At 40.5% G+C, this 18,794-nt stretch overlaps 1 protein-coding gene across 2 annotated transcripts in view; it reads left to right on the forward strand.

Annotated features, from left to right (window-relative positions):
- LOC129698888 (sperm-associated antigen 16 protein) overlaps nucleotides 1-18,794 on the forward strand; it is a 705,663-nt gene that overhangs the window by 149,943 nt on the left and 536,926 nt on the right. For both annotated transcript variants that reach the window (XM_055638281.1, XM_055638282.1), the window contains exons 4-7: nucleotides 1,457-1,555; nucleotides 2,944-3,071; nucleotides 17,265-17,402; nucleotides 17,520-17,627. In XM_055638281.1, coding sequence (XP_055494256.1) covers nucleotides 1,457-1,555; nucleotides 2,944-3,071; nucleotides 17,265-17,402; nucleotides 17,520-17,627 — 473 coding nt within the window. The remainder of the gene's footprint in view (nucleotides 1-1,456; nucleotides 1,556-2,943; nucleotides 3,072-17,264; nucleotides 17,403-17,519; nucleotides 17,628-18,794) is intronic.

Genomic DNA, 18,794 nt, shown 5'->3' on the forward strand with positions numbered 1-18,794 from the left:
GCTGAGCCTACACTTTAGGTACCCACTATCAATCAAAGATCTAATGATTAGTAAGCAAAAATACTAGTACTTAATATAGAACAAGCTTAAATTCACTCCTTTCACCTATTCCTCTTTATTTAAATTGATTATAGTTTCTTATCCTCCCCCACGTCTAAACTGCTGCAGGTACAGTGGCAGATTGCAGTGTAAGGAATGGGCAATTACAATAATATTGTACAATAACATTGCTCACAGGCACTGGACCCTTAGATGAACTGAAATTCTGAATGCAATTAGGAAATGATGCAAAGATTCGCTGGCAAATTGGAAACATCCTTGTTTATATGGAAATCCTAATCTTGCAGGCATATAGCACTCTTGACAAAATTTGTCCCATTATTTCCCATCCGCAGTAGGATAGTTAATAATTGTTTTAAAAAAATGACGTGCACTAGTGCATAAAAATGTAATCTCATCCATGCTCAAGATTGTCATATCCTCTTATGCACATTTCATTTAAAAGAAAAAGGTGAGCCCATTAAAATCCTAATATAAAAATGTAAAATCGAAGTATGAAAAATAATTGAAGCCCTCTATGACTGCGATTGCCTTGAAGAAACATAATGCCATTGCAATGTTCATGTAAGATGCTCTTGTAAGATTGAGTGGTACTGTAACAAAAGTGATATTTAGTTAATGAATTAAAGAATATAAAGTAATTCTGCTATCGGGGAAATTTGGTGATAGTTGGTGTCTGAAAATGGAAAGGAAGTCTTATTCGCTATCTTTAGTTCCACATATTTGTCATTTGGTATAAGAAAATATATGAAAATAAAATTAGTTATTTTAAGAAAACATAATCTTGCCTCTTTCTTATGAAACACAATCAGGAAGGAAATGTATTTATGTGCCCTTACGTAGTTGAAACGTTGCTTTTTTAACCAAAGAATCACAACAGATTTGAGTATTATCCTATTATTAAAAAGGGGAATACATGAAATATAAGACTTGTACCCTTTTGGGGGCAAGAAAAACCGAGATGAGAAAAACTTTTTTCACACAGAGAGTGGTGAATCTCTGGAACTCTCTGCCACAGGGGGTAGTTGAGGCCAGTTCATTGGCTATATTTAAGAGGGAGTTAGATGTGGCCCTTGTGGCTAAGGGGATCAGAGGGTATGGAGAGAAGGCAGGTACGGGATACTGAGTTGGATGATCAGCCATAATCATATTGAATGGCGGTGCAGGCTCGAAGGGCCGAATGGCCTACTCCGGCACCTAATTTCTATGTTTCTAAAAACAAGCACGCTAACATGTGGGGAAAGATAATTAGCATTAAAAGAATGACTGTTTGAAAGTTGTAAAAAATAAGTTGTAAGACAAATTTTAGAACTTTCTATTTCTGAAATTGCAACAATTATATTAAAACATTATAATAAATTATGACATCCCTTTTTCATTATTCTGTTTTATTCAGATTCCTCCTGATGATGACATGAGTATTTCAGAAGGAGATGAAAATTTGGAGAATATTGTGAAAACAATCGAGCAACAGAACGAGGATTTAAAAACATCAGTAAGAGTTTTTGGTTTACATAAATTCATGTTGGTATGGATGGTAAATTGAAATTGGATATTACTGAAATATTAAGTTTTTTGATAACCTAGTGCAACATTTTTTGTGCTGAAGGTTTTAGTATGTCTTGGTGTTGATTTTTTAAAAGCAGCTATTTGATAAATAGATATTTGTGTGGAAAAATATTCTATAGATATTTGTGTGCTCCACTTGCATTTTAAAGTTGCACTGCAATGAAACAAAGGAGAATTTTGTGCAGTTGTAATGCATTCTATAATGTCAGGAGGTCCTCTTTTTTTACACTGAGTGTCACACACTTACACAATCCTACACACATTAGAGACAATTTACATTTATACCAAGCCAATTAACCTGCAAACCTGTACATCTTTGGAGTGTGGGAGGAAACCGAAGATCTCGGAGAAAACCCACTTAGGTCGCGTGGAGAATGTGCAAACTTCGTACAGACAGTATCCGTAGTCAGGATTGAACCCGGATCTCTGGCACTGTAAAGCAGTATACGGCTCTACTGCTATGCCACCGTGCTTCACTTTGAGGACACCTGTCTGGTGCAAGTCTTTTAGAAAATGTTGAGTTAGATCTTAAATGGCCTGTCCCACTTGGACGACCTAATCCATGAGTTTAGAAGACCATAGATGAGCTGCAAAAAATGTCAAAGTTGTGTTGACTCGCCAAAGTAAAAGTCCTCCTACGACCGCCAATGACTATGTTTATGACCTCCTACGACGCCCCTCGACCTTCCACACCTGCCAAACTACGACTAGCTACGATTGGAAAATGATCACATGTTAAAATGATGTCATGTTTGCATTTTTTTTTCTCTGGCCAGTTACCGACCTACGACTAACCACGATTACCTACGACTACCATGACTAACTACGACCTACCTACGAGTAAAAAGTATCAATTTTTTCCACGCTGACTTTTTTTTACTCGTGGCTGGAAAAAATGGCGCAACCTACTTGAGGCCACGAGTACGCGGAGACCACTCACGAGCATGAGGAAGAGTTACGAAGACCTCCTACGACCTCGTGGCGACCATGCTGCGAGTATGAGTTAAGGGCAAACTCGGCAGAGGTCGCCAATTAGGTCGTGAAAGTGGGACAGGAGCTTAAGTGTAACCTGTTCTTCACATCTTGGCTATCTTTTTGAACATTTTGAAAGTCTGATCTTTTTGCATTCCTGTTAACAATTGAGAGAATAAGAAATAGTCATTGTAGAGGGGTTCATTGAGAGAGTTCCAAATGGGATAATTATTGGAAAGCTTTCTAACACATTTGACCGTTGCCTGGTTTGGATTTAGAATTTTATTTGAGAACATAATTCAATTCTCTGCGTTTCCTAATACCAATTTTTTTTTGTTTCAGACCCAGGAATGTAGTTTGATTTCTGAGCAACAGGTTTCCCAAAGACCAGAAGTCGTTGATGATTTTGTCAGAAATTTCCTGATCAAAATGGGAATGATGAAAACTCTTGACTGTTTTCAAACTGAATGGTAAAAATGAGGTTATCATGTATAGCAAAAAAATATAATGCTAACTTTGAACTGTCCTCGTCCCATCATGTCGTGCAACCCACGTCCCATTTGGGTGTGGCCAAATTTGCTATGCACTCTATTTCCAGATAAATAACTTTTCAAATAATCTCATAATTAATCTCTGTTTGGAATACCTATATATGTCCTTTTGTGCAATAGACTAATTATATTTTCTGTGGTTGTATTGGGTTTGTTTTATCTGGAGTGAAGCAGGCTCAGAGGTGACCTCAAGGGTAGATAAGATTAAGAGAGGCATGGATAGAAAAAGGGATAGATAGTTAATATGTTTCTCCGTGGCAGGGGTATCAAGGGGCATAGGTTTTAAGTGAGAGAAAAGAGTTTTAAGGGGAAAGGTTTTTCTTAAACAGTGGGTAATATTTGAACTTCACTATGAGGTGAGGTGATGCGGTCAGATACAATCACCATAAGAGCTATTTAGACATACACTGAGTTGGGTGTCATTGTACTTCCCCTTTTCCAACTTGACACCATTCAGAAAATAATCTGCCTTCCTGTTTTTGCCACCAAAGTGGAAACCTCACATTTATCTACATTAAACTTCATCTACCATGCATCTGCCCATTCACCTAACCTGTCGAAGTCACCCTGCATCCTCATAGTATCCTCCTCACAGTTCACACTGCCACCCAGCTTTGGGTCATCTGCAAATTTGCTAATGTTGCTTTTAATCCCTTCATCTAAATCATTAATGTATATTGTAAATAGCTGTGGTCCCAGCACCGAGCCTTGCGGTACCCAACCAGTCACGGCCTGCCATTCTGAAAGGAACCCGTTAATCCCTTCTCTTTGTTTCCTGTCTGCCAACCAATTTTCTAGTCATGTCAGTGCCCTACTTCCAATACCATGTGCTCTAATTTTGCCCACTAATCTCCTTTGTGGGACCTTATCAAATGCTTTCTGAAAGTCCAGGTACACTACATCCACTGGCTTTCCCTTGTACATTTTCCTAGTTACATCCTCAAAAAATTCCAGAAGATTTGTCGCATGATTTCCCCTTCGTAAATCAATGCTGACCCGGACCGATCCTGCTGCTTCTATCCAAATGTGCTGCTATTTCATCTTTTATAATTGACTCCGGCATCTTCCCCACCACCGATGTCCGGCTAACTGGTCTACAATTCCCTGTTTTTCCTCTCCCGCCTTTCTTAAAAAGTGGGATAACATTAGCTACCCTCCAATCCACAGGAACTAATCCTGAATCTATAGAACATTGGAAAATGATCACCAATGCCTCCATGATTTCTGGAGCCTCTTCCTTAAGTACTCTGTGATGCAGACCATCAAGCCCTAGGGATTTGTAAGCCTTCCGTCCCATCAGTCTACCCAACACCATTTCCTGCCTAATGTGAATTTCATTCAGTTCCTCCGTCACCCAAGATCCTCTGGCCACTAGTACATCAGGTAGATTGTTTGTGTCTTCCTTAGTGAAGACGGGTGTAATGTACCTGTTCAACTCATCTGCCATTTCCTTGTTCCCCATAATAAATTCACCTGTTTCAGTCTTCAAGGGTCCAACTTTGGTCTTAACTAATTTTTGCCTCTTCACATACCTAAAGAGATGATGCAAGAAGTGTCGTTGATTTTCTGTAAATGGTTTTACAAAATGTTTTAATAAAGTAACACAGAATAGGCTTGTCACTGAAATTGAAGTTCACAAGAATGCAGGTTGACAGATTAAATAGTCAAGTAGATGGCTAATTAAATTTAATGTAGCATATTACATTATGATGTACAAGGAAGCTTGGAAAGCAATATGCATATATAGGAAATGGTTCTATTTTAAAGAGGATGCAGATCTGGAGAAATGGGGGTTCACATCAACAAATCTTATGGTAGCAGGACAGATTGTTGAATATTTTGATTTTTATAAATAGGTGCATAAAATACAAAAATAAACCTTAGTTTATTATTTTCAGGCGTACCGAGGTACGGTGAAAGGCTTTTTGTTCCAAATGTCTTCAATGAGATAGATGGGAGGTCAGGAATGCTATCGGGTTGGTGATAGGATGATTCTGTTGCCTGATAACAGCTGGAATGAAACTATTCCTGAATGTGGAGGTATACTTTTTAAAGCTTCGATACTTCTTGCCTGATGGGAGAGGGGAGAAGAGGGAGTGACTGCGGTGAGACTTGTTCTTGATTATGCAGCATGAATGATAAATGGAGTCAATGGAAGAGAGGTTGGTTTGCATGATGGTCTGGACTACGTCCTCTACTCTGCAATTTCTTGTGGTCTTGAAATAAGTTATTCCAAAACCATGTCGTGATGCATCTTGATAAAATGCTTTCTACGACACATCTGTTGATGTTTTGCTGACATTGAGGGTAAAGTTCTTGTCTTGGCACCAGTGTTCACAATCTCCTTTCTGTACACCATCTCGTCATTATTTGATAATCCAGCCCATTACGGTGATATCATCTTCAAATTTGTAAATTGAGCTGGGTTGGTAATTGGCTGTGCAGTCCTGGGTGTATAAGGAGTTATAAAATGGGGCTGAGAACGCATCCTTGTGGGGCACCAATGTTGATGATTATCATGGAGGATGATTTATCAACTATCCTCGTTGATTGTGATTTGTTGGTCAGGATGTTGAGGATCCAGTTGATGAGGTGAGTGCTGACTACAATTCACACAAGTTTGGAGATGATCTAGCATGCCCAAACCCTTAATAATCTTATATGTTTCAATAAGATCCCCTCTCCTGCAAAATTCCCGAGTATACAAGCCCAGCCATGAAGGCCACTTAATTAGTTCTACCTTTCTGCATTGCGAATTACCATACAGCCATACGGGAAAAAAAAGCAACAACACACAACTACACAAAAGTTAACGTAAATATCCACCACTGTGGAATCCCCACATTCCTATATTCTCCCGTGTTTGGGACAGTCGAACCATCCGTTGGGGCGATCGAAGCTCCCGCAGCCGGTGGTCAAAGTCCCCGCGTCGGGGCGATCGAAACTCCCGCTTTGGGGCGATCGAAACTCCCGCGGTTTGGATTTCCCGAGGTTGGTCTCTGAACAGAGACCGGGCGTTCCGTGATGTTAAGCCCGCAAGCTCCCACGGTTGGAGGTCCAAGGTCGACCCCTGGCAAAGGAATCGCGAGGTCTGCGAGGGTGTCCGCAGTCAACCGCGGTGGAGCTCTCAAAATCAGTCTCCAGCAAAGGGCGCCAACTCCTCGATGTGGACGGAGATATCCCCGTACGGATCACCCCCTGCCCCCCCCCCCCCCCCCCCCCCCCCCCCATAAAACAAGCTAAAGAACACTAAAAACATGCATTTAACACATACAATTAAAACACAGAAGGAAAGGACAGCCAGATTGTTGGCGAGGCACTCATGGAGGAGGGTTCATCCATTGAGGCAACATGGATAGATGTCAAAAATTAGAGTGCAATCACTTTCATGGGATTGTGCTAAAGACACCCCAAAAGCCATTGGGAGATAAAGGAACAAATATGTAGACGGATTATGGAAAGATGCAAAATCATCTTTGTCATAGTGGATGACTAACTTCTGACATAGGCTTAGAAGGGGCAGAATTTGAGGGTTTCCTGACGAAGTATGCAGATAGTCCAACTTGATGATGGACCACACTGGACCTGGAATTGGGAATTGAGCCCAGCTAGATGACTGGAAGAGCCTTTTGGAGATAGTAATCTTAACTTCAAAATCTGAAGGGATCATTCTGAGCATTGGGAAAAGGTATGGAATTGGAGTTAGAATTATCGCAATGTTGGAAGAGGAAGGAAAGAAGAGGAAGGAGCTATGAAGAGCAAATTAGGAGTAATTGTTATTGGGTAAGTCCGCAGTTGACGTGGAAGACATTTGAAGGCCAGTTGTACTAAGTTCAGAACTGGCAGGTTCCAATAAGAAGGAAGGATAGGCTTGGCAAGGGACCTTTGATGACCAATGAGGTTGTAAATTTGATCGGAAATAAAAAAGGAAGCCTCTAAGCTTTAGAAAAATGAATATAAAGCAATTAGGAGAGAATCAAGCAGGTGATTAGATGGGTAAAAAGGGGCCCAGAAATATATTTGGCGAGTCAGATTAAAGAAAATCCCAAGGCTTTTTATATGTACATTAAAAACAAGACGGTAACCAGGGAGAAGGTGAGTGATTAAGGTTCAAGGACTCAAAGGATGTTGGCAAGATACCAAGAGAATACTTTGCATTCATATTCACAAAGGAGGGACATGCAGGATAGCGAGATCAGTATGGAGAATACTAATATGCAAGGGCAGTGTGAGATCAAGAAAGTGATGGTTCTGGGACACTTGAAAAGTATCAAGGTGGATAAATCCCTAGGGCCTGAAGGGATCCATCCCAAGTTGTTGAGAGAGGCGTGAGGAGATTGTATGGACTTTAGCATAGATTTTTGCATCTTCTCTAGCCACAGGCAGGGTCCCGGAGGACTGGAGAGTAGGTAATGTTGTTCCTTTGTTTTAGAAGGGAAGTAGAGAATATCCAGGGTATTATCAGCTGGTGAGCCTCACATCAGTGGTAGGATTGGAAAGGATTCTTCAGTATAGGATTTACCCCCTCCTGGAAAAGAATAGGCTAACGGTGACTTTGTCCTATGGATTCGGAACTGGTTTACTCTTCAAAGACAGAGGGTTGTGGTGGAAGGGCAGTTCTGGCTTGCCCAGAATGGGTCGAATGGGTATGTATTCACTGGAATTTAAAATGGGATCTTATAGAAACATATTAAATTCTTAAGTGATTGGACAGGCTAGATGCAGGAAAAGTGTTCCTCACGTTGGGAGAATCCAGAACCAGGGGTCACATTTTATGAATAAGGGGTAGGCCATTTAGGACTGAGATAAGGAAAAACTTTTTCACCCAGAGAGTTGTGAATCTGTGGAATTATCTGCCACATAAGGCAGTGGAGGCAAATTCACTGGATGTTTTCAAGTGAGAGTTAGATTTGGCTCTAGGCTAATGGGAGCAAGAGATATGGGGGGAAAGCAGGAACTGGGTACTGATTTTGGATGATTAGACATGATCATATTGAATGGCGGTGCTGGCTCGAAGGGGGGGGGGGAGGAGAGGGGGGGGGGGGCGAGGGGGACTAGAAGGGGGGGAGGTTGGGGGAAGAGAGGTGGGGGGAGAGAGGAGGGAAGGGAGAGGAAGGGGAGGGGAGGGAAAGGGGGTGAGAAGGGGGGGAACGGGATGGGGGGAAGAATGGGGGGGGGGGGGGAAGAGGGGGGGAGAAGGAATGGAGGCACTTTTAAGAAGCCAGACAACTTTTAATAAGCCAGAGATACACAGCTGTGAAGTTTGACGGGCATTTAACATTACCGGTCGGTTATCCTTGGTTCTGAAAACTCGTGCTTATGTTTTTTTCCCAATGAGCCAATGGAAATGCCTGGTCAGCAAAGGCGATTAACTAAAACTATCCACCATTACATGGCGACCCCACTACAACTGCACCTACAACTACAGGATTATCGATTTTCTCCATGACGACCAATTTTTTCAACATGTTCAACTATTTGTGGGGACCATACTGAGGCAGCGATTAGTTCCCAGAATGCGGGAACTCCTCGCGACCATGAAGGAGACTCACCAGAGACCACCAGCGAACATGTGGCAACCATGTGGCGATCATGAGGCGAGCGCAGAGTCTCCTGCACTCGCCTAAAAAGTTGCCTAAGTGGGACAGGCCCTTAAGGGGAAGTTATGTGGTTGATGTGAAGTCCCTAAATAGCATTGATCCAATTCCATAGCTCCCTGAAAGTGGCAACACAAGTAGATTCTGTGTTGAAGAAAGTGTATGGTACGCTTGCTCTCATTATTCATCCCATTGAATGTAAGGGTCTGAAAACCATGATGCAATTTTATAAGAATACTAGACTAAGTGGGACCCGTTGGGTCCTAGCATCACACAGGATGGCTGGTCACCCAACGCAATATTCCATCTCCCCACCAATTCCAATATTGCTGGCCAATGGGGGAGGGGGCTTTCTGTAGCGCTAGTATGGATGTTGTGGGCCGAAGGGATTGGTTTCCAGAGGGCTAGTATGGGTATTGAGGGCCGAATGGATTATTGGGCTGGCAGCTCAGTCACTAAGGCCTGGCAGTACAGTCACTCAGACCTGGCAGGCTGGCAACTGAGAAACTGGCAGAAATTCTGCTCAAAACAGGTGACTCTGTGAGAGAGAAGAGGGGGGAGAGGGTAGACTGAATGGACACGGACACACACACGCCAAGTAACTTCAGAGCATGGTAAGCATACTGAATCCTGTTACTAACCATATACTCTATGTAAGAAGTTTGAAAATATGAACACAGGTGTGTCTAAACCGAATGATTCAAACGTTTAAAGCCATTTTTATTCTGAAACACACCTCTACAGCTGCTGCTACAGCAAAAATGTGCTTTAAATAACTTTCAACAAACACACTCACCATATACATGGCAGAAGGCTCTCTTGAATTACTCAAACGGTTCAGGGTGGCGTCTCCACTGCGCCTTCCACACTCAGCACCACTTCTCCACTAAGCGGAAATGACGCACTCAGCGCCATCTCTCCACTAAGCGTAAGTCACGGAATGTAGGCAATTTTGCATTAAACACAGTCCTGATCTAATAAAACGTTTATTCACGGTTTTTCCTTCCAAAAACTGTTGCACACTTTTCAATAAGGCACAGTTAAAAGGCACATTTTCAAAACAAACCTGTTGCATTTGGCAAGGCAACTTTAATTAAGCAAGGCAACTTTAATTAAGCAAGGCACTTTAGCATTCTGAAACCAACTTTTCAATTAGGCAAGGCAACTTTAGCATTCTCAAACCAAAACACACTTTTAGCAAGCATTTTCAAACCACATTAAGAGCACTCACAGAGACGTGACCCTCTCGCTCCTCTATCTTGCAGAGACTGACTGAAGCACTCAACACTTCCAGGTTTTATAGTCCCTCCGGAAGGGGCGTGGCCTTCAGGAGAGAGAATATCAACCTTTTTTAAACACTAATAACTCTTTTATTTCCTCGTCCTGCGCAGCGGAGGGGGACTCTGAGTAAGATGGCCGAAAATCACAGCCGTAAGTGGCAGCGTTTTTTCTAAAATCAATATACAGAACAACAGGAAGTGGTCAAGATCAGACTTTTAGTGATATAGATGTTTAGAATGCATTTGGAGTATTGCATGCAATTCTGGCCAGCATGAAGGATGTGGAGGCTTTGGAGAGGGTGCAGAAGAGTTTTATCTTGATTTGGGGGGCATTTGCTACAAGATGAAGTTGAACAAACTAGGATTGATTTCTCTGGAACACTGGATGAGGGGATACTTGAGAAGTATATGAAATCATGAGAAGCATAGATAGTAGAGACAGTCAAAACCTTTCTACTATAGTGGAAGGGTCAAGACTGGAGAGCAGTTTCAAGTTGAGAGGTCGAAGTCTAAAGGAGATGTGCAATCAAGTGATTTTTTACACAAGATGGTTGCCTGGAATGGCTTGCCAGAGGTAGTGGTGGCAGATACAAAGGGAGCGTAATGTTCTACATTAATTCACTTGCACTAAATTTGTACCTGGAAGGCCAAATAATGATCCGATCGAGTCTTTCGTATAATAAACAAATAATATTCTGTGATGCTATTGAAACCAAGTGACATGAACTTGAAATTAGTCTTTGGCTAATCGAGGGAGCATCAGGAACCAGATTATTACCACATCTGTAGTCCTTTCTTCAAACAAATGCAGTTGACGGAATCAAAAGAAAATTTCAAAACTGAGATTGATATATTTTTATTTGTTTAGGATATTTGGGGTATTGAATTACGGCAGGTTAATGGAGATATGATCCAGATTGGCTTTGATCCAGTTGAATGATTGAAAAGGCTTGAGGGAGTGAATGTTTCTCTCCTATTCCTACAGGTATATTTTCTAGTAGATATAGTTACAGGGTTAAAACAAGTCTTTATTGATCAGAGGCTTTGCTACTAGATAACTAATCTTCCAGTTTGATGGGTTTGTAAAAAACATCAATTTTTAATCTTCTGCTCCTCTTGTTGAAATCACTCTTTCTAAAATTTAGGGAGTTAGTTCAGCCTTATTGCAATGCCTTGGAATATGAAAGGTCTCTAATCATTTATTGATATAAGGAATCTAAATATTAGTTTATTACAAAATCTGGAATTTTATATTGATACAATATATCAAGGAGTCTTTCCAGGTGAGGCAGAGGTTCACCTGCACCTCCTCCAACCTCATCTACTGCATCTACTGTTCCAGGTGTCAATTTCTCTACATCAGCGAGACCGATGTAGAGAAACGGCAGGCTTGGTGATCGTTTCACCCACTACACCCGCTCAGTTCGCACTAACCAACCTGATCTCCTGGTGGCTAAGCACTTCAACTCACCCTCCCATTCCGAAACTGACCTTTCTCTCCCGGGCCTCCTCCATTGCCAGAGTGACACCCAATTGGAGGAACATTGACATCGTTAATTTCAGATAGTCCTTGCTTTCTCCCTCCTTCCCTTCCTCCTTCCCAGCTATCCCACAAGCCTACTGTCTCTGCCTCTTCCTTTCTTCCACCCCCCCCTGACATCTGTCTGAAGAAAGGTCTCAACCCGAAATTTCACCTATTCCTTCTCTCCATAGATGCTGACTCGTCTGTTGAGTTTCTCCAGCAGTTTTGTCTACCTTAGATGTTTTCAGCATCTGCAGTTCTTTCTTAAACATTTTGTCTATTCCACTGCGAAATCTCCTCAAGGTATGTCTACTTTGAAGAAGTTCTCCTCTCTCCGAGGACAGTTTAGCAACCTCCTCTCTCACTGCCCCCCTCTATGATTCCTCCTTCCCTCCGACTGCACCTCCATCTTGCACCTCGTGGATTCCAGCTCCGGTTCCAGACCTCCCAGTTCAGACCCAACCCGCACTACAGGTTCCGACAGTCTATCTGCCACATTTCACAGCAGTTCTCCTTCCGTGCCCTGCGTTCTAGACTGGCTGCGATGCACCTCATATTTCACTTAGGTAATTTATACCCCAGTGGTTTAAACATTGACTTCTCTAATTTCAGATAGCCCTTGCTTTCCCCCTCCTTCCCTGCCCCCTTCCCAGCTCTCCCACAAGCCTACTGTCTCCGCCTCTTCCTTTCATTTTCCCACCCCACCCCGACATCAGTCTGAAGAAGGGTCTCGGCCCGAAACGTCGCCTATTCCTCCTCTCCATTGATGCTGCCTTACCCGCTGATTTTCTCCAGCATTTTTGTCTACCTTAAATATTAGTGCAGTTATATTTACTTGGATTAAATGTAATCTTGCATTCTGCTCATGAAGATTTAGAAACAAGATCACCTGCAATCCTCAAATCGCTTGTAAAGATTAGGATGACAAAGCACACACCTTCATTGCCATTATAATACATATCTAATAGTGAATAAAATCAGTGTGCAAGGAACACAAAATACTATTGTGAATATGATATGATAATCCAAACAAAAACTAACTCTAAATATATTTTGGGTGACAGTATAATTCAGAATGTCTTGACTTGGAACATAAGTAGTCTGAAGAAACGTCAGCCTTTCCTTCTCTCCAGAGATGCTGCCTGTCCCACTGAGTTACTCCAGCATTTTGTGCATTTAAATAGGAGGGCAGGCTATGTTAATCAAATAAAACTTATAAATGTTCCTTGTCCTATCAGCCTTGTTAACAACCCGTTTCACACATTTAACCATTCTTTCATTGAAATTATTTCCAAATGTGAACTTTTGTTCACCAGGCCAAAATAATATTTTTTCCTGTACAGGAAAGAGGATTCCTTCGGCTTTACACAGAAACATAGAAATTAGATGCAGGAGTAGGCCATTCGGCCCTTCAAGCTTGAATATGATCATTCAATATGATCATGGCTGATCATCCAACTCAGTATCCTGTACCTGCCTTCTCTCCATACGAAGTAAATGCTTCTCCAAACTGCAAAAATGTTTGCTGTATGTTTGATTTGGTCTTTGCAAAGGCAAAAGCAAATTTTAATTATGTAATTTGGAATTTAATGTTATCCCCTTTGCTATACACCTGACTCTGTTTGGATTTAAGCAGCTTGGGAGCTTTGTTCTGATGGTTTTCAAAATGCAGATCATTATTACCCCCTAACTCTTTTCCTTGCACAATATTCCCAAGAACTTTCCCATTTATTGTATAATTTATACTGACTTTTTATCTACATTATCTAATTTTATTTATTTATGGCCTTTTTCCACTCATTATTTAGGGTCACGATAAGATTTAATTACATTTATTTGTGTTATTTTCTGGTGGAAGGTATGTTTCATTGGCATGGGTAACATTTCATGTTCATCGTACATTTGAACATAGAACAGAATAGTATAGGAACAGACCCTTTGACCTGTAATGTCTGACGAACATGATGCCAAATTAAAATCCCTTCTACCTGTGCATGGTTTAAATTCCTCCATTTCTGTATATGCCTATTTAAAAGCCTCTTGAACGCCACTATCGTAGCTGCTTCCTGGCAGCTTGTTCCAGCCACTTACCACACTCAGTGAAAATAAACTTGCCCTGCATATCTCCTTTAAAATTTGCCCACTCTCACTTAAAGTGGTGCTCTTTATTTGTAATTTCCACCTTCGGAAAAACATTCTGATTATCCTATCTATGCTTTTGTAATTTTATAAACTTCTATAAGGTCTCTCCTCAGCCTCAAAGGTTTCAAAGGTATTTTATTGTCACATGTACCAATTAAGGTACAGTGATATTCGTATTACCACACAGCCATACAAAAAAAAGCAACAAGACACACAACTGCATAAATGTTAACATAAACATCCACCACAGCGGATTCCTCACTATAATGGAAGGCAATAAAGTCTAATCTTCCTCATTTTTCTCCCACGGTCGGGGCAGTCGAACCATATGTTGGGACGATCGAAGCCCCCGTATCGGGGCGGTCGAAGCTCCTGCAGCTTGGAGCTCCCAAAGCCGGTCTCCCACCAGGGACTGCAAACTTCACGGTTAAAGTCCGCAGGCTCCCGTGGTTGGAGCTCAGAGGTCGATCCGTGGCAAAGGAATCACCTGCTCCACGACGTTAAGTCTTGCAGGCTCCCATGGTTGGAGCTCCCAAATCGATCTCCAGCACAGGCCGCCAGCTCCTCGATTTTAGCCCACAGTGCAGATGGGGATACGAAATGGAAAGAAAATCGCATCTCAGTCGAGGTAAGAGATTTTCAAAAAATTTCCCCCAACCACCCCCCACCCCCCACACACACACACACACACACACACACACACACACACACACACACACACACACACACACACACACACACACACACACACACACACACACACACACACACACACAATAAAAAAAGTAAAAAATATTAAAAGCATACATTTAACACATACTAAAAAAACAACAGAGAAGGAAGGGACAGACAGACTGTTGACGAGGTAGCCTTTGCTGGCGCCACCCTGAGTGCCCTCCATAATGTTTGGGACAAAGACCCATCATTTATTTATTTGCCTCTGTATTCCACAATTTGAGATTTGTAATGGGAAAAATCACGTGGTTAAAGTGCACATTGTCAGATTTTAATAAAGGCCATTTTTATACATTTTGGTTTTGCCATGTAGAAATCACAGCAGTGTTTATACATTTATTCTTGTTTCTCAGTTTCATAATGGCTCCTTGGACTTTCATTGGCACAACTTTGGTCCTCATGTTGATAAACAGCAATAAATGTTTCCAAAGGCAATGGAAAGACTGGAGGAAAGACTAGGTGCTGAGAACTCTCTTATCCCTGCATTAAGGAGGCAATTAAACTCACCTGAGCAATTATAAATGCCTGTGAAGCCATGTGTCTCAAACATAATGATGCCCTGAAATGGGGGGACTATGTATAAACACAGCTGTAATTTCTTCATGGCGAAACCAAAATGTATAAAAATGGCCTTTAATAAAATCTGACAATGTGCTCTTTAATCACATGTGATTTTTTCTATTACAAGTCTCAAATTGTGGAGTACAGAGGCAAATAAATAAATGATGGGACTTTGTCCCAAACATTATGGAGGGGACTGTATACTAGACCAAAACAATCCAAGTTGTCTGTGGAATTCTCTTTCTCAGAGGGCGGTGGTGGCTGGTTCTCTGGATGCTTTCAAGAGAGAGCTAGATAGGGCTCTTAAAAATAGTGGAGTCAGTGGGATATGGGGAGAAGGCAGGAACGGGGTACTGATTAGGGATGATCAGCCATGATCACATTGAATGGCGGTGCTGGCTCGAAGGGCCGAATGGCCTAATCCTGCACCTATTGTCTATTGTCTATCCAACCTCCTTATTACAGATTAAGCTGACTATAGACCTCTAGAATAAACGTTATCAGGATGAGATGCTCATTTAACGTGAGGTTTTGCAATTTCAAATGTATCTTATCAATAAATAATTTTCAGCGTATATTCAACTTTAAACAGTGATTTCATTTTTAATTTCCATAGTTGAAAATTAATTGTACAGTTCTTCAACGATTTCTGTATCTTTTTTACACCACAATTTGAATGTTATTTTTGTCGAGTGAGCCATCCTTTTTCTGCATTTTTAATAAATTGATCTTGATACGTTATAAAAATGCTTTCATGTTTCAATTCATGATTACAGTTGTGTTTTTCTCATTTTGCATTGATGTTCTCTTCAGATTTTTTACATTACTGTGTCTATTTTTATAGATTTATCTATCTATTCTGCAGTTTGACTGAATATTTCAAAACTATGTCCAACCCAGAGCTGCCAAGTAGTACGGATTAACCGTAGTTTGTACGGAAATGCGATTAGAATACCGATTTACGATTTTGTGTTGTTAAATATGGATTTTAAATATGGAGTTCAGTTCAGTCTAAAGAAGGGTCTCGACCAGAAACGTCACCCATTCCTTCTTTCCAGAGTCTCTGCCTGTCCCGCTCCAGGTTTAAACAGAGCGCTGTCAGTTTAACGCACGGGAATTTAAACGAAGATCTATCGGCTACAACACTATGGGTTCTAAAAATAGCGCTATGGGTCACAGACTGTTCAGGAAAACTCTCGTATAACAATGTCTTTAGAGTTCTCTTTCTCAGTAGTAGTTGAGCCTTTGATTATTTTTCATGCAGTGTAGAATTCTGGATAAGCTTATTTCTGATACTAACTTCCCCTTTGTTGCCATTTTGATTATATTCAAATTCATTATCTCTTCCAGCATCAAATTCAGTAGTAATTAAACTATATAACAAACAATGTTTCCCCACCTACTGTCTTACCTACCTGATTCTTCCTCCTTTTATACATTCAATCTTTTATTAACATTCAATGATAATTTCATATTCAACCAGTTTTTATTTCTCATATTCTTATTTCTAATGACTAAACCAATTTAATTTATTTAAACACAATTTGGATTATCCTTTAATGTAGGCAGTTCTGCTTTAACAAGATAATTGTATTCCTAAGAAAGCTTGTGTTGCAGAAAGTCGAGCCATGAATAGCATATTTGGGTGTTTTAGACTAGACAAATTCAGAGTCTAAAATAAATAAATAAATTTCCTGCAGGATTTTCAGAAATGAAGTTCTTTTCTATAGCACTAAGTTTATTTTTGCTACTGTAAGCTAGAAGCACTAAAAACAAGGTTACATTGATTAATACAATGTGATTGCATGAGTGTCAATAGAAGTGATTGTCAATTTTGTTGGCTACCCATGGTTAATGTAGCAGCTGTTTTTCAGCGATAATAGAGTCTGATTACTCAGATGTTACAAGGAAACAAGTTTTTTGTCCCCAGTACTGTTTCAATCCAAGACAGCTTTTTTTTTCTTCTGTGTGTATCGATTTCCAAAATTTTTTAAGGGATTCTTTAGCTCCCAATCAAAATTGTATTATAACCAATTTGACACATGGAATGCAAATACTGTTCCTTAATTCATCATTTGAAGTATATCCAGTTTCTGTTATAGAAATGCATGTTATAATAGAACTAGCTGAATCCCTACTCCCACATCACTAATTGTTCTCAACCTATTGTTACTTTTCATTTCCGTGAAGCTCGTGCTAAAACATTACTTTTTTTTCTTATTTTAGCATTAATTAATGAAATGTCAACCATATATTTTATATTCTGTCATAACAGGTATGAAATGCTGCAAAGAGGCTCATTGAAATGGCAGGATGTCGGATTTGTTCCTGATGTGTACACTCACAACCAATTGCTAGAGAACGAATTAAAAAATTTGAAGAAGGATCTAGAGAACTGCAGGAAAGCAGCCAAGTATGTAATAAATGCATTTACTGACCTAAAAAAGCAGAAATTAATTTATGAATACATTTTTGAGTGAAATCTTATTTATTAACAAATAATGAAAATACCTACTTTTGTATCTTACAGCACAGCTAGTGAAACATTAGTAAAACTTAGGAAAGAACGTGATTTCCATAGGCTGCACCATAAACGGGTGGCACAAGAAAAAAACAGACTCATTAACGATATTAAAAGGTAAGGAAATATACTAGTCTGAGATTTTAATGAGTCTTTGGAAATCAAAGCCATGTTTCGGTCATGTTAGCTAATTACAAAAATGTTAAATAAATTATTTCCTGAAAATGAGACGCCAGAATTTCAAATTCTGTTTGGAAAGCACAAATTATTTTAAAGGATCATACTCACTGATTTCACTGTTTTCATTGCCGTGATCTGAAATAACTTTGTTTGCTATTAACTTCTGCTAACTTTTAGGTTTAGATTTATTATTGTCACTGTACTGATGTGCAGTTAAAAGCTTTGTTTTGCATGTTATCCAATCAAATCAGATAATACTATACACAAATACAATCATGCAAACTCATGTACTAATGGTAGAACAAGGGAGAGATACACAGTGCAGAATATGGTTCTCAACATTGTATTGCACTAATTCCAAAGACAAAGTTTGCAATGGCATAGAGATGAATCGGACATATAGCTACAGTAGAGTTGCTGCCTTACATTGAATGCAACGCCAGAGACCCAGGTTCAATCCCGACTACGGGGTCTGTCTGTACGGAGTTTGTACGTTCTCCTGTGACCAGCGTGGGTTTTTTCCGAGATCTTCGGTTTCCTCCCACACTCCAAAGACATACAGGGATGTAGGTTAATTGGCTTGGTAAATGTAAAAGTTGTCCCTAGTGTATGTAGGATAGTGTTAATATGTGGGGATCGCTGGTTGGTGCGGACTCGGTGGCTTCCGCGCTGTATTTCTAAACTAAACTAAGCTAATGATCTGATTCAGAAGCCTGGTGAGGGGACAAGAAGCTGTTTCAGAGTTTGGTGGTACATGCTTTCAAGCTTCTTATCTTCTGCTCGATGGCAGCAGGGAGAAGGAATAGCCAAGATTGTGAGTGCTGCTTTTCCAAAGCAGCATGGTGTAGATGGAGTCAGTTTTGGGGAGCCTGGTTTGTGTGCTCAAATGGGTAAAATCCACAACTCTCTGCAATTTCTTGCCATCTTGGGCAGAGTTGTTCCCAAACCAAGCTTTGATGTATCCTGACAACATGCTTTCTATATTACATCTGTAGAAGTTTGGAAGAGTCATTGGAGACATGCCAAATTTGCTCAAAAGGAAATAGAGGTTTTGGTAAGCCTACTTGGCTGTCGCTTCAGAGTGGTTGGTCCATGAGAGATTGT

This window comes from Leucoraja erinacea, chromosome 7 (assembly GCF_028641065.1).
Source record: "Leucoraja erinacea ecotype New England chromosome 7, Leri_hhj_1, whole genome shotgun sequence".
In the NCBI taxonomy this organism is placed as follows: Eukaryota; Metazoa; Chordata; class Chondrichthyes; order Rajiformes; family Rajidae; genus Leucoraja; species Leucoraja erinaceus.